The sequence below is a fragment of the Pseudochaenichthys georgianus genome, chromosome 9, assembly GCF_902827115.2.
Source record: "Pseudochaenichthys georgianus chromosome 9, fPseGeo1.2, whole genome shotgun sequence".
Lineage (NCBI taxonomy): Eukaryota > Metazoa > Chordata > Actinopteri > Perciformes > Channichthyidae > Pseudochaenichthys > Pseudochaenichthys georgianus.
The window spans coordinates 12,589,874-12,606,188 of NC_047511.1; the positions used below are offsets into that span (position 1 = coordinate 12,589,874).

At 38.0% G+C, this 16,315-nt stretch overlaps 1 protein-coding gene across 1 annotated transcript in view; it reads right to left on the reverse strand.

Annotated features, from left to right (window-relative positions):
* Window positions 1-2,246: 2,246 nt before the first annotated feature.
* The window catches only part of adamts3 (ADAM metallopeptidase with thrombospondin type 1 motif, 3), a 204,381-nt gene continuing 190,312 nt past the window's right edge, over window positions 2,247-16,315 (reverse strand). Inside the window, exons 20-22 of the mRNA XM_034091711.2 lie at window positions 10,636-10,843; window positions 7,830-7,947; window positions 2,247-5,359 (exon numbers count right to left, since the gene is read on the reverse strand). Of these exons, the coding sequence (XP_033947602.1) occupies window positions 4,890-5,359; window positions 7,830-7,947; window positions 10,636-10,843 (796 nt within the window). The 3' untranslated portion in view covers window positions 2,247-4,889. The remainder of the gene's footprint in view (window positions 5,360-7,829; window positions 7,948-10,635; window positions 10,844-16,315) is intronic.

Below are 16,315 nucleotides of genomic sequence, written 5' to 3' on the forward strand. Positions count from 1 at the left end.
TAAAGTTACGGGTTGAAAACAGTATTTCCAGTCTCAACGTTTTCATAATAAAACCAATGATCAAATGATTTAACAGTGATATCTGCAGTACTCATCCACTAAAAAACATTAGTTTATCATAGTTAATTATACGACATTAATTGGTTTAAATTGTGTACAATGCTTTTGTGTTTTACCCATAGGTTTTTCTCTTTCGATTCTGAGAGACACATTTCTTTTTTCAGAGGTTTTGATGGGCTAAAACACCGAACAACCCACAATCCTGGATGTTTTAGCCGCAATGCACGTCGGGATATGGTGTTTATGCGATATGAAATCGGAAAACATTTAAAAAATAAATAAAAATAATACTTTATTCCGAGTGTTCTTGCTTTTCTCTTTGGAAGTCATCACATAACGGCATTGTAATACACGGTTCGGCTGCATTCAATATTAATTGTGATTGTTTGGATAAAAAGATCCCTATTGGCAGAAGATTACATACATTCATTGATATAATTGTAATTTTAAATAATCATAAATTATTGTGATTTACAAGATTAGTTTCTTTAAAACTTCAATACCGGTCCTCACTGATGCAGAAATGGTGATGTAGACAGCAGGCAATCAGAGAAGTTAATCATGTCTTTTATTGCTATGTGCTCCCCAATACAACAAACAGCATCAGTAGTGTACACTTCAATCTACACAAATACAGAGAAAAGCAAATAGAGCAGAGAGTGACTGACAGTCATGACAATCGTAGGCTAATACTTCAATGCACAGGTAGCACAGGGGCTATCGTTACAGTACATGTAGAATCCTATGCAGTAATATCTGTCTGAGGCTCAGGGATTGTCAATGTAACATCTACAACTATTTATCATTACAAGCTCTGCGTAACATTAGCAGCAATGTTGTATAGGCAGCAATCGAAAGAACAAGGGGGCAAAATGTCAAATGGCTAGACAATACTGACAACTACAAACAGTTACAGCATACAAAATACTTTACTTGTTACTGGTACTACACTATTAATGTTTTATTGGTTAAAATAAAGCATTTGTCTGGTCAGTACATGTTGCTGTGGTGTAACAGCTCTGTTAACAACTTCAACAAAACAGCTGTGAAAAGACAGCTTTCTGACAAGTAAAACATCTCAAAATTGAGCATGTATATTTACATCTAATTGTTTGCAAAAAACAATGTAATTTCTATTCTATCATGTTTTGAAAAAAGTTGAAATCCATTGAAATCCATGAAAATGCGGATGAAAAATGGTCATTAGAAGTGATTCAATGGTTTATCTGCTGCAGCTTATTGACCAGCTGGCACTGCACATATTGTAAAAACAAAGCAGAGCCCTTTTACTTTCAATAAATACTTACGTACTGAATGCTATATACATGTACTACACATTGGCACACAGGAGTGAGTGTGAATAGTTGTTCATTTGCTGAAAACACAACTGTGTCTTTGCTATTGCAGTCAGATGCATTGTGGTTGTAAAGAAATCCTTTTTTTTCTTTTTTAAATAAATAGCTTCCTCTCTCCTGAACCATTTTTCACCATAAAAAAGCCATTCTGTAAATAAGTTGGGGGAGGGGGGGCATGTTCCACATACAGCAAAAACATTTTTAGCATATTGTGCTTACAATGAGGCTTTGTTCATGCAAACACAACATGTGAAATAAACCTTGTTTTGACTAGTTGGTTGTGACGATCTTAAAGCTCCATTAAGCACGTTTTTTTATATTAAATAAAATAAAAATGGATCAAATGATTGTGTCATGTGTGTAAAGACATGAAGCAGCTGAGAATGAAGACCTGCAGCCCCCCACGGTTTATAGAATGATAGTTCTTTAACAACTCCCAGATAAAAAAAGATGTGTTTGTTAGCACCAAAACGTGAACAATCGGTCAAGAAGCAGATTTCACTTGGGAGTTGGTCGAGACCAAAACAGAGCAAGCAGGGCCGGCCCTGACCAATTTGCTGCCCAAGGCAAGATTTTAGCTGGCGCAGCTGTCATATAGTATTTGATACCTGTTTTTCACATATTCTCTTATTTTTTTATAACTATAATGATCATATCGTGTGCCTTTACCTCACTGAGCTGAGGTTATCAGAGCGCTCAGTCTTTCAGGAGAGAGCTCTCTAAAGCTCTCCCCCCCGCGGCCGCTTACACAGTAAATTCTAAGCAATGTTAATAAAAGCACACAGAAGCTGTGTACATTTTTTGGGAGTTTGATTTATTTTAAATGAACACAAATTTAAAACCTATAATTGCACACTAAAACCATTATTTCAAAAAAAGAACAATTTCACATAAACCTCTGGTTTTTACTGGGGCAGTTCAACTTGATTTGGGGGGTGCCATAGTTTATGGGTGCTGTACGCAATATAGGCGTAGTTATGTTACTATAAGATAATAAGATGTACTTTGTTGATCCAAAATCGGGAAATTGTGTTGTTATGAAATCAAAAAAATATTGTTTTGTTTTTTTCAATTTGTAACTTTTCTTTTCTTCTCCCCAATTTTCGGCGCCCCCTATGCGTTGATGCGCTCTTAGCATTCACCTATACTGCCTATGCCGAGGGCCGGCCCTGAGAGCAAGTACTGAAGAGTGAGTTTTGGATTTTATTTAATCAGGTGAACAAAGATGTTTCAATGTGTTCCTAATCAAGCTAACTCTGCTGGATGTGTAAATATGCTAACTGGTAGTTTGTTTGGGAGGCTTTATGCCCCCTAGTGGTCAAAACACGCTTAATGTAGCTTTAAGGGAATACAAAATCAACAGTTTATGTCATTGTATAAAATAATCCAAAAAAAGCCAAAACCAATTATCAATTTCAAGTTGTGTGTTTGCTTTTCCATTGTCCCATCTTCTCAGTTGCATGGTGTTGTTTTTTTGCCTCCATTTTCAATCTGTTCTGGCTGAGCAAGACACTGCTGTATTGAACATACACTATTGAGAACACTTGTTAAATATGTTCCCTTCTTTGATATGTCTGGGCACACAATTTCACAAGGAGGGCAAAACAGAGAGTCGAAAAGGGTCTATGGCTAGCAGTAAACACACTTCTAATTTAGCGAAAAGGTCAAATGGATGGATGGAAACATTTGATATTCTCAGAAATTTAGTTATTTCTCACCAAAAATAAGAAGAAGTTCATACCACACTTGGGTCTGCACAGTTAAGATGAACTGGCAGCCAGAAGATGATTAGCTTAGTTTAGCCTAGCAAAGACGAGAAACAAATAGAAAACAGCCTGGCTCAATGTTAACCAAAATCCTTTTGTTTTGTTTTCTACACTTTTTCTGATTAATTAAGCAAAGATAGGACATGTCAACATTGAGCTTAAGAAGTTTTGAAGCAGAACTAGCTGTTTCCCCATGCTTCCATTTGTTACGCTAAGCTCAAATAAGCTAAGCTAAGAGTTTTGTTGAACTATTGTCATAGAAACATTCCCCCCAGAGAACTTGGCATTCACATACAGGGTAAAATAGTTGTTTATGTCCTTGTAACACTGTTGTTGTAACATAAATGCTTTTATAATTGATTCAAATGTTTTTTGAAAGTGTCCTCAGCTTCTTAAAAATAATACTGATATTTTCATACACAGTATTTACAGCATCCTTTATAAATACCCATTTCAATAGAAACTGTAGAGCTTCATTTAACTGACATTGCTGGATCTATATAAAAAAAATCTATACAACTTCAACCATTTCCAATGGTTGTGCCACTTTGCATTTGTGGCCATATAAAGACTAGTGTTTAATTTTATAAAATGCAGTGACTTCTCACATACTAGGACATGTGGGTTCTCCGTAAGTCAAGCTTCACACTTACATTTTTTGGCAAGAAATTGGTAGTTTGTAACGTTCAAGTACATTTTCAGCTGCATCAGAATGACCGTTTTACATCTCTGTTTCCATCAACTGCAACTTTAAATTACATTACATTACATGTCATTTGTTAGATTAATTAATAGCAAATAAAACCTCCCATCCAAGGTGAGGGATCAGAGATTTGAAACGGTGGCGTTTAATTAGTCGAAACTTGCTGTAATGCAATGTTGATCAAACGAAAAGCATCTGGGATAAACTTTAGGAATAACAAAATGGTGAATGTAACAATTTGCACTCGAGCCGTGTTGTTTTTTGAAACAAGTGCAACATGTATTTCTGTTTTATTCCTGTGCTGAGTTGTCTTTCTGCAGTGTGCATACATCTTCACAAATGTAATCAGCTGCAATTATTGCACCTATTGACATTTCCTCTCTCGCCGTCTGCTGAAGATGTTCTGGAGGCTGCGAGGCTCTGCAGACACAGGGGCCCTGATTCATTAAATGACCAGAGAAAAGAGCAACCAGAGGGGGTATATGGACACCTTCGCCCATACCTTTCACCTGACTTTAAATAAAAGCTTCAATACTCAGATGGGTAAAAGGGTTCAATTGGAATTAAACCACCATTTCTTTGTTAGTCTGGAGTCAATTAAATGAATAATAATATATCCTTTGGCTATTTTGTATCCCTGAAATGATTCACTATTAACTACCAACACTTTGTTTCCTTGATCTCTTCACATGGAATGACATTTCCCTTGCGGCCCCTTTAATTTGAATTTATTGTAATATTTACTCCTCTCAATTAAATGAATGAAATAACAGAAGCTCAACTTAAGTAATAATATACTCTGGGAGCTACCTGGAAGATTATATATTAAAAGTCAATACGACGGGCATAAAGGAATGGAAATTCTTAACAACAAAGTGAACCAGCACTTTTTCTTTCTTTCTCTGCGTTTCTCTCTGTGGTGTTTTTGGCGTGAGAAGACTCAGGTTGAAGCTGGATAATCTGCAGTACATTATTGAAAGTCCTGACGGGAAAGGGGCGTTTCTTTCATCTCTCCACTTCAGAATACGCTGTAGGCCACCCGCTATCTGTCACGCTGTCCGACCTTTGACCCTGTGTGGAATCAGCCAGGGGAGATGGTGCCATAGCGGGCAGCTTCCTGCTAGTGTGAGCCATGTGTGGTGGTACCCGCCGTGCTATGGTAGCGATCTTCGACAGGGTTTTCTTAAGTTGGGCAGGGGTGGTGGCGTGTTTCACAGCGGCGCTGGATCCCTTGCCTGGTCCTTGTTTTCCTCGCCGAGTGCCGTTGGCCGCTGCAGAGGCCGTTAATGTCTCCAGCAGCTGGGAGGCTGAGCCGAAGCGGACATGATCCTCCATCTCAGCCGCTTCTGGGAAGAGGGCTCCACCGCGTCTGGTGCACGAGTCGCAGCACAGTTTGTTGTAGCCTGGAATAGAGCAGTAGCGTGCCAGGACCTCCATTTGGCAGAAGATGGATTTGTCTCCATTACATGGCTCATCTGAAGGAAGCATAAAGCAAACAGTGTGAGCACAGAGCACAGCCCCGAGGAGCTGTGAGAGATGGCCATGGAAAGAGATCAAACAGGCTTCATTGTTTTCAACTATGAGAGTCTGACAGATAAGTGTTTAGGCCATGACACAACCGTAGAACATTTCATCAACAGTATGATGCTCATTCCAATGAAGTCTGATTCACAGCAGCTGCCTCTCAGATACACACCACCATACATTGGTGATCAGAATGAGGGTGCGCTCCATTTCAGGTTCAATGTTGGGTGACAAACAAGTGTATTTTTAAGCTTGAACATTTTTTAGGATTTCGATATGTTCACAGTATTCATACAGCACCGAGACCTACTTTATTATATAAAAGGCATACAAATCTTGCTTTCACATAATGTTACATTGTTTGTTCTTCTAACTGTTGTATCGTCTTTTTTTATTTAATTTTGTATTTTAGTAAAGCTTGTTTGACCTTTGCACTGATTAAGGGGTTACACTTAATTAAGTATACACAAAATAAATACCTGCTGCTGTTACTTATATGCTTATTGGTTTTGTAAGATATTTCCAGAATCCTCAAAGACTTTTCTAACGGTCTGAATAAAATGAAGACATGTTATCACCTGTAATGATGGCTTATTATCCGCAATCAACTAGTAGGGGGTTACTAAAATCATTTATTTTTGTTTGATTTTAAGGGTAATTCAAATGTAAAGCTGACTGAGTTAGAGGCACAAATCGGACACTGCTGTATGAATGCAAAAGACAAAAGAAGTAGAGGAGATATTTACCGCATCAAATATTCAATGAAATTAAAAACATTGCCGAAAGAGCTGCAGAGAATATCTTGGAGAGTACTTTGAAAAATCAAAAGACTTCATTATTCCCTCAAGGGAGCGTCTGAGGTAAACTTTTTTGCAGACATAAAAACACAAAGATACTCTTACTTTCATTTTGCGCCAAAGGATTCATACGCAGTGGATGATATTTAGATTTTTTGTTAGAAAACTGTAAACTATGAACATGTTTTTAGTGAGCATATTGAAACATCTTCATGACCTTTTCTCACTCAATCTTCTTTTTAGCTGTCCGACATTTCATTATATACCTTTATATGTTTATGCGCATACAAATACTATAGGATACTAAGTAAGGGAGAGGGGGTTTTATCAAAAAATAATCTGAACACACCACGTTTGAAGGAGCCTGTGTTATATTTTCATCCTCTGCTGAAAATCCACTAGGCAATGGATGTTTACAGGAAAGAGTTTTAAAAAGTGATTTTCATAGGTTTGAAAATACGGACATACTCGACTATCGATAAAAGATGCTGTTTTTCAAAAATAAATGCCAGTAAAGGTTGTAGAATAATGATTGGCAGTTAAAGCAAGACTATGTTATTTTTACTAAACAGTAACCCAAGTTGCACTGAAAGCAAAATGCCATATTTAATTCCATTTTGGGATTCCTGTGTGTGTTTACTCCCTCTATTGTGCAACAGCAACAATTTACCAAGTTGACATAAATGTCCTCACCAGAGGTGGGAAGGAACTAAGTACATTTACTCAAGTACTGTATCCACTACATTTATTTACTACCTTTAGTTACTTAACAGATTTGGATTAATGATGTGAAATATAATGAACCCTTAATTAAGACTTTAGTCAAACCTGGAGTTAATTCACAAGCTTCAGTATACAAAGTCATTACAACTAGCTGCACCTTTGCCAGCTTTGATAACACTTTAATGACCAATAATTATAATAAAAACATATCATTTATATTATTCTGAAATGGGCCAATCTGCATAATGAGTAGTTTACATTTTTTATTTTGTGTGTCTAAGTTTGTTGTGTTTGTGTGGCTAGTGTGGACATTTGTGTTTGACTGTGTCGGCCCCCAGGACGAATAGCCAATGTTCATGCTAGTGCTATCGGGGATCCTAATATAGAAAAAGAACATTTAAGTCCACTCACTACAAGTATGTACTGTAATAATGACTATGCTGCAAACCAGGCTGTGTTTAAGTGTTATGTTCCTTTCTTCCAGGCAGCAGTTTTTCTATTCATCTCTAATAGAAATATTTGACTCTTTAAACCTGCTAGAGTTGAGAAATTAGGCAGTTTTGTTTGTGGGGTGAAGGGCAGACATTTTTCAAAACTGCATTTACCACCCGACAATAATGGCACATTAAAATAAATAAATACACACTTAACGTTCATTGACATGAATTGCATTACTTGTTATCGGGTACCAACGGCTGCCTGGAAGGTTGTGACACAAAATAGCTTTAGGAAGGAAATTACATGTAGATTATTTTTGAGAACTTGCTCGAAGGATTTGTTATTCAAGAACGCAAAAAGTGCTGAAATGTTGAACCATACTGTAACATTGAAATAGTGTTGTGGGGGTTTGTCTGGAGTAGGTATTTGTTTTCCTTTAGTTTTTTATGAAAAACATGCTTACCGTGGCAGGGTCCTGGTCTGCACATTCTCACATTTTCAGGTCTTTCTCCGTTACATTGATCTCCGATCCGGCAAGAGACCAGACGCCTCTCCAACCCCTCCCCACAGGTCACAGAGCACTGTGGAAGATTGCAAACACACTCAGAGATATTGCAGCAAAAGGATTCCGCTTTTCTAGTTGAGGCAGAAGTAAATGTTAGGATAACTGGCTGGGTAACAAGCCCACTCGAAGTTCAATATCCACCTAGAGTACAAACTAAATTCGCCGCTGCCAGCTGAGCCGGCAGAACATATCAGCATGGACACATTTCCTCTATCCCCCTCTTCAGTCTGGTTTTCACAGGTGAATCTGCAGGAAACACAATCTATCACTTACCAGCAACACAGTTTGTGTCCTGGATAACAGGAAGCTCTCACTGCTGTGGGTTGTTTTCACTTTGCAACAGATTTACTTTACACAGCTGTGTCTGGATGGTTTTTCCGAACTTGGCTGAAGAGTTTGTGTAAGAAGCAAGGGGAAGCTCAACTTTACTTTGATTCTTTTCCCCTACATTTGGCGAAAGATCAAATTGGATTAGAGCCCCTAATTTGTATTGCGTTTTTGAGGGATGCACCAATGTCATATTTTCAGCTTATTCTGATATTTAGAGTTACAATTTAGCAAATGCCGATCCATATTTTGCTGTTTTGTCGTTGTTTTTTCTTCTTTGTTGCCAGGAAAAACAATTGTTTAAAAAATATATTAAACTTACCCATCAATTACACTATCTTTGAATGCGCACCAGCTCTTCAAAAATACTTTTTACAAAATGTCTTACAACTCTGTTGTACTATTATCCACTCTGAGGAGATTAGAGGTTCCAACAGACAGTGTTGCGTTGATTTCCTTTGTCCATCATAATCCATTATTACTTGTCATTTTTGGATGATGATGATTGATGAATACAAAAAGGATTAGCATAAAGTTGGTGACTGCTAATGTTTAAATCAGCTGAAAGATGATCAGGATTCAGGATCATGAGGGATTTGTATCCATCATAAATTATTTTAACATACTTACAGTACAAGGATTTGTCTTCCAACAATAGAAAAACATGTCGTTAAAAATATAAATTGTATTTGTAGGAAGTGATGTGTCAAAAGACTCAACACGCTGTACAAACTAGTTTATTACAAGCAATTTGTGAAATTTGTGAAATTAATAAGATTTCACTTAATCAAAAAAATGCACTATCAATCTCTAAAATGAGGAGACACAGTTGTTATATATGCTATTACAAGTATTGCAATATTCACTCATATCATATATTCATAAGCAGTTTTATAATTTGGGTGAAAATATGCAAACATTTCTTACTGCTGCAGCTTCGCATTAAATGCATTTAACCGGTTAAAGTTGATGTTGTGGGATCTAATCATAGAAATGTAAGGTTTGTCAGTAAGCTTGAAAATGTTTCCCCGCATATTTTAAAACAATAATAGTTTGTTTTGCTACTCGCAGTTTTTGCTGTTGCTATCAATAATTAGTTGCCAATCAAACATTGAAATGTTAAAAATTACCACTTTAAATAAAGCAGGCATTTAGTAATGTGTAAACCATCAACTGAATCTCAGCGGGTGATCGTTGGAAAGATGAAAGCAAGGCAGCATGAAACCGGCTTTGGTTGATCTTTCTTTTGATATGACCTTGACTGGCTGCTTGTTTTTGTTTGTTATTAGTAATGTGGCTGTTTTTAGACTGATTTCCTGCTGTGGTCACCAACTGTGGGTGAATCAAAATGTCAGGGACACAATTAGTCTGTTTATTCCTCACAGCTGTAGCCCAAATGAGTCTTTGTGATTATTGACTGATTTCACAAGCATTGTAACTCATAGATAAATAAAAATACAATTAAACATAATTATAATAATTACATTTACAATACTGCTAGCTCAGTGCATACAGTAATCACATGCATGCATATAAGAGCTCTCTCCCAATATGGGGACAAACCATGATTTAAAAAAAGAAAAAAAGATCTGAACCCACACAAATCCGCTGCTAGCATGGCATGTTTCCAGATGAGATGTGACATTGCTTTAAATTAAATATCATACGAATCATGCTTCATTTTTTAACTTTAGAATTACCTGTCATTATCAGTCAAGCTGCTACTGCATCAACACAAATACACACAAAAATGTATTAGTCATTAAAAACGAAAATCAATCCGACAGATTGATGATAAATTAGGTTGTAGCTAACTTATACAAGCCCAGACGACAGAATAACAGCGTTCAGCTTCCAGAGATCTGAACGGCTGCACAAATCAAGCCCTATATAAAGTCATAAGAAATGTTCTCCTTTAAAGCTCACCACAATATATTATAGGGCCATATCTATACAAAACATGTCTCTGAAGTATTTAGCTCAAAATACCAAACAGATCACCCATTGTAGCCATGCCTCACACCCCTCTATTTCAGCCGTGTTACAAAAGGGCTGATTCTGGGTCAGTAGCTACGGGGCCACGCCCCCTTTGGAGCGCACATGCAGCAGAGCTGCAGAGAGAATCAGATTCCCAGCTAAATGCTGCTGTGATTAAACACCATATCATGTTCCAAACCACATCAAGGATTATTTCTGTAACAGTATGGAGCTCAAAGTATTTTTTGGGTACGGAGGAAAAAAGAGAGGGTTTTCTTTTCTGACGCTTTGTGAGTCTCCTTACACACCGCACCGGGGACAGATAGTTATGTATTAAAGACATTAAAAAGTGCCTTTTGCATAATCGGGGACCTTTAAAATAATCATATGGATACTGCACCTCTGACCAGGCTCCGGTCCTCCACTGGGCCGGACAGGAGACCCTGTTGCAGGGCCTCCGGCTCTCCGGCTTCTCCCCGCTGCAGTACTTGCTGTGGACGGAGCGGTTGGTGCCCTCGTGGAGGAACTGCACACAGCGGACCGTCCGGATCTGGAAGCCCAGGCTGCCGCAGGTTTTGGTGCAATGCTCCCATTCCTCTGAGATCCATCTGGATGAATCAAAAAGAGGAGTATACTGAAGTTATACAACAGGTTTCACTGGTTATAACGTTACCAAAAGGTACGCATTTAGTTAGAAAACAGCAGCAAAATAAATACTCAAATTTAACCGATTAAAGACTGCAAAAAAAGTCCGTCATTTATAATCCCACTTCAATACTCTGTTAAATGAAAATATCACAAGTTCTCAGTTCTGCGAATGGCGTATCTTTAAACATGACATTATATAACTGCTTTATATACAGTGAGTCAATGGCTCTCGATCGAGGGGTCCGATAAGTTAATTTAAGTGTGTTGGAAGGGTGAGGAAATAATAGGATTCTGCATCACAACTCTGCACATATATTTACATGTTTATGTATGTCTATATTTGGAACTGTAATCTTTGCATTTCTGTCACTAATTGTAATTCATAGACATCTGAGAGGTGATAAGGACAGACTTTAGTGTCTTTCATTTCAAATGTTATAAGCCAAACAAGAATGATCATTGGTTATTGAAAACATCACGCTGTTGGTTTAACGCAGGGGTGGGGAACCTCCGGCCCCCGGGCCGTATACGGCCCGCGAGACCATTTGGTGTGGCCCTCGAGGTAATTTATGAACACACGCAAAAAAGAAAAAAATTAAAGAAATCTAGACCGCAAAATAATTAAACAAGTGAGTGCCTGTTTTTCCTGGCCAAGGTCAGGGTCCTTGAACACAACACAAGCCTAACGTGTCATCACGTGGTATATGTCTGACAGGGGTGTAGTTCTGACGGGGAGCACCAGAACGCAGCTCCGCTCCGGCACTTCCAAATATTGCAGTACCGATAAGGAGCCGTACACATGCTGCAGTTTTTGCGTGGCTGTGTCTTAGTTGTAAGCCCAGTGTCGATCTGTTCATCTGTCATACTGATCATACAGTCAATAACTTTATTGTTATTAGCATCTGGTTAGCTAGCTATGCTAACGAATATAAGAAGCTTTTTCTACAACCAGTGAGGTAAAGGCACATCTTTATATGATCATTATAATTATCAAAAAATAAGAGAATCAATTAAACAGGTATAAAATACTATATGACAGTAAAAAAAAGTTGTTATTAATAAACAAGAATACAGTTTGAAAGGGGAGTGATTTGTAAAATATCCATAAAGAAAAAGAAAATCTGTTTACAATTCTGTTTCATATGGGTGTTGAGAGATGTATCCATAGATCTACTAATGTTGCTCTCAAAGTGCACCAGATTGATGCTTTTAACTTCAACATTTCAAAAAATCTTCCCTGACCCCCCTAGAGGAGGTTAGGTCCCCCCGACTTAAATCATGTTCACATGGATAGGAGTCTAAATACATTTGCACACATCTTGTGTCCATATCTTTCTGTTTGGGTGGTCATGCCACAACCGTGCACGTGCATGCATGCGTGAGTCATGGCAAGATATCTGGATTAAGAGGTTGCTTTTTCTTTGCACAGCATGAAAGAAAGGTGAAATGAGTGGGCTGTGATTTTAGTATTTTTAAGCAGAGGTTAATAATTTGTACGGCCCTCGGAGGATGTTGAAAACATTGAAATGGCCCTTGAGAGGAAAAAGGTTCCCACCCCTGGTTTAACGGGTGACCTTTATACTGCTGATAAACTAGTAAACACTTGTGTCACAAGACTTTGAAGGTTGGAAACAGCAGTTTGTAACTGTCAAATAAAGGCAGAGGAAAAACAATGACAAATTCCCTCTGAACTGTATTGGAATGGAAGTCAAAAGAAAGTCATGGAGTTCCCCATAACCAAACATTTTACTTTTTTACACAACTTTAACTTAGCAAATGTTACATATTTCTCTAACAAATAATAGTTGATCGTTCGCAAATGTGGGAGCACTTGCTGCAAATGAGTTAAAAATGTTACCCTGTAAACTGAATTTGTTGAAGACGGTTGCCATTTCCCACTCTTTAGAATCTTTCATAATGTACCGAAAATGTTAAAGGCAAGACCAGAAACAAGAATCGTGACTTCTAACTCTGTATTTTCTAAATACAATTTTGCGGCTTTTAACCTTTTACATTCAAAATCTACATATAAGCATCGTACATGAAAGAAGAATACTAACAGAGACATCCGGAAGCATCTCTGTGTGCTTATTCGCTGAGTGTACGTGTTATGAACTGCAGGGATCAATCAGGCATCTGAACGTTGAAATGCTTCATTAAGGCTAAATGAGCCCTGAACACAGTTACAATCAGCATTGGTAACAAGAGCTTAGTTAATCAATTTGAGTGAAATGCATCTTCCAAAGGACTAAAAAAGAGCCTCTGCTTTGGTCTCTGCAGTCCTCAAAATCAAGCGATTTCCACTCAGTGCTGCATAGCGTTTAAACATCTTAGATAAACACACTGTCCACCAGCCTGCTATGCTGCATCTATCATCAGATGACCTGTGATGCTGTCCATGACAGTTATATAATTATTGTTGTTAACTTGTACACTTTACTGCTGTCACAGTGTGATGTGGTCATATTGATCTACTTTCCACTATGGTTCACTGCGCTTTTCTCAGATTTCCCAGCAGCATGTTATTATACGTTATATAAGAGTTCTGTGACAATAACAACTGTACCATTCTATCAATAATGAAAAACCCCAATGTCAGATGGAGTGCAGCAGGACCCACGACTTTAGTGCAGACATTGATGGTTCCCAGTCGATGGATCCTACTCACTTTAGCGATCCCTTGGCTTTTCCCCCACCATGAGGTTGACATGTGTGGTTATGAATGGGTCCATTACTTTGAACAAATATCTGACACATTGTTCAACTTATTGTGAGCTGTAATGAACTTGTGATAATTTTCTAAAATGTCTGACTTTATGGCAGTCAAAAGTCAGTTGTTGGTTCTTGCACCTTGAAGGCGAGCATCAATGTTTATTTGCGCCAGTTGGGTCAAACTGGAACCATCTTGGTCAGTAGACTTAGTTGTTTGGACAAAATAATGTTCAGTCAATTTTGAAGAGGTTCATGCTTATATTTTGTTCCTCTTCTGTGACATTTTTACATGCTTTAATGTTCAAAAAGGTATTTATTTCTCTGATAATGTCTGTGTTGCAGAACCTCTTTTCACCCTGGACACAGTGGAGACGTTATTGTTGTGATACTTTTCTTGACTATGAATCGTGTGGTCTCTTAAATGGCCATCACCACTTCCCAGAGCCCAAGTTGATGTCACAAAGGTCTATTTTTATTCCAAACCACAAAGCTATTCAACAGAATTTTTGAATAAAAACAGCACGTTCTTACACTATTTAACTAGTTATTGCAGATGTAGCGATCATTCGAATGTTTTGTTGTGTTGTAACATAAACCTGCCTTTAAATCAATACACACTGATCTACCTTTTTGATAAGATTGAGTAGAAGCACCTTACAACTCTCCCTTTAGTGAGAGCAATCTCAGTGAAACAACCTGAGCCTTTAAGGTTGACCCCAGACTTATCTCACTTTCCCAGTATACTCGCGGTGATGCTGTTTAATGACAGGCAGATTGATCAAAGTGTAGATCTGTAAAGCCCTCTCACTAACCGCAAGTTCATCTTCTACACCAGTGTTTCTCAAACTTGTTCATACCAAGGACCACTTAACCAATAAAAAAACACTCGCGGACCACCTAACTCCACAAATATCCAAAAACACATCGTTTTTCTAGAACAGATTATAAATCGCCTGAAAATTGTACAAACAAGTGGCAACATGTGTGATGAAGGTGTTTCCCTGGGCTATATCATGCAATCAAAGGTGAAACTTAACCTCGCTCCATTGCTGAGATATTCCCGCGAGAGTGCGGAAAACTTAAATTAACTTATTTATTTAAAATGTGAAATGTTACAAATATACTCACGGACCACTAGGGGGCGCTCACGGACCACTAGTGGTCCGCGGACCACACTTTGAGAAGCACTGTTCTACACCACACTTCAGACCTCCTTCCTTCTATTTGAGCGCCTAATACCGATTTGGGTCCTGTAAACACCGGGGCATACCCCATGCAATCAGCTACCTGGATCAGCCTCATGCAGCTTTTATATATTATCTATAGGGCCCTTCTTCTTTATTTTTAAAGGGACAAAGAGCAGAATAGACAAATAAAACATGTTTAGACTTACAAGTTAAAGCTCAAGGGCTTTTTGCTTTGAATTTCAAAGGTTAATTGAAGATATATCCAAGATACACCTATACACATACACTCAGAAGTACTCTTGGGCTTCATCCTATCTTTAGGGTGAACCTTCAATTTAATGGTTTCAAGCTTTTCAAAAGACTTGTGAGAAATAACTTGGGGTAAATAAGCGATACAATCCATGTTATTTATAGGCATGCAATCACATGCAGGCTGTTGAAATGGCGAATTACGCGGGTCTTCTGAAAGGAGGGAAAAACTGGCAAAATACTAAGTGATGCGATTCAGGCTCCTTTGCAAGGGAGCGCTGTATCTAGCCGTACAAATATTGGTTTATGTGTGAAGGAATTTCAGAGGCAGCCACTTCATTTTTGTCTTTTGACGGATAAGAGTTAGGATTTAATTTATTCTAGAGGATTCTTCATATCTTTTTTATTTGTAGTTTTTGTTTGGTTTGAGTGCCATGAATGGCAATGCATTGTCTCACGTTGGAGGCACACATCCCTGCAATAGATACAACAAACTCGATAGATTGGGGGAACATATAGTTCATTTTGTGATGTGGGGATGATTACCCCTTTAAAGAAAATAACGTTTTCCGAGAGTTCTCCAGTGGAACAAACACAGTCAGATATACAGTTTGTTTTTTTAACAAGACAACAATTTATTCAGATTGTCTGAATTTACATATTTAGAGTGCTTCTGAAATATCGATAACAATCCCCATTTTACAGAAACCTGTGTGCATGCACAACTACGGTGATTGTTGTGGGTCAAAGTGGAACCAACTGAGTCTGCAAACTGTGGTGGAGGTTTACATTGGACCATTTGGATAATCATTTAACAGTTCATCAATGCGTTCTGTGAAGTTTGGCTTAGCTGAGGGGTTTGTTCGTCTGATCTGATTGAGTTTCTTATTCTTCAGACTTATTAATAATCTGAAATTGGATTTGCTGTTAAAAAAAAATTGTGATATGATTTGACATCTGCTGTGTGTGCACACTCATTTAACTATTAGAGGCTGCAGTAATTTACAAGTAGAAGAAGAATATAACGAATTATTCTACTCTGGGATGCTGATATACATGTCAGCATTTTGCATTCAGCTCTGCTCACAAAGGATGTGAGCTAGGAGTGTGTTTTCAGGAAATCCTTTGAAGTACACAGAGGATTATACATGTTTGTACTCCAGTTAGTGATTCATCGAATTACACTGACAAGCAAATCATGTATTGCACAGTAATTAAATAATGTCTTCCCACAGGGATTGAACAGTTACGCTGTGTCCAAGTATATCAAGTTTACATTCTACC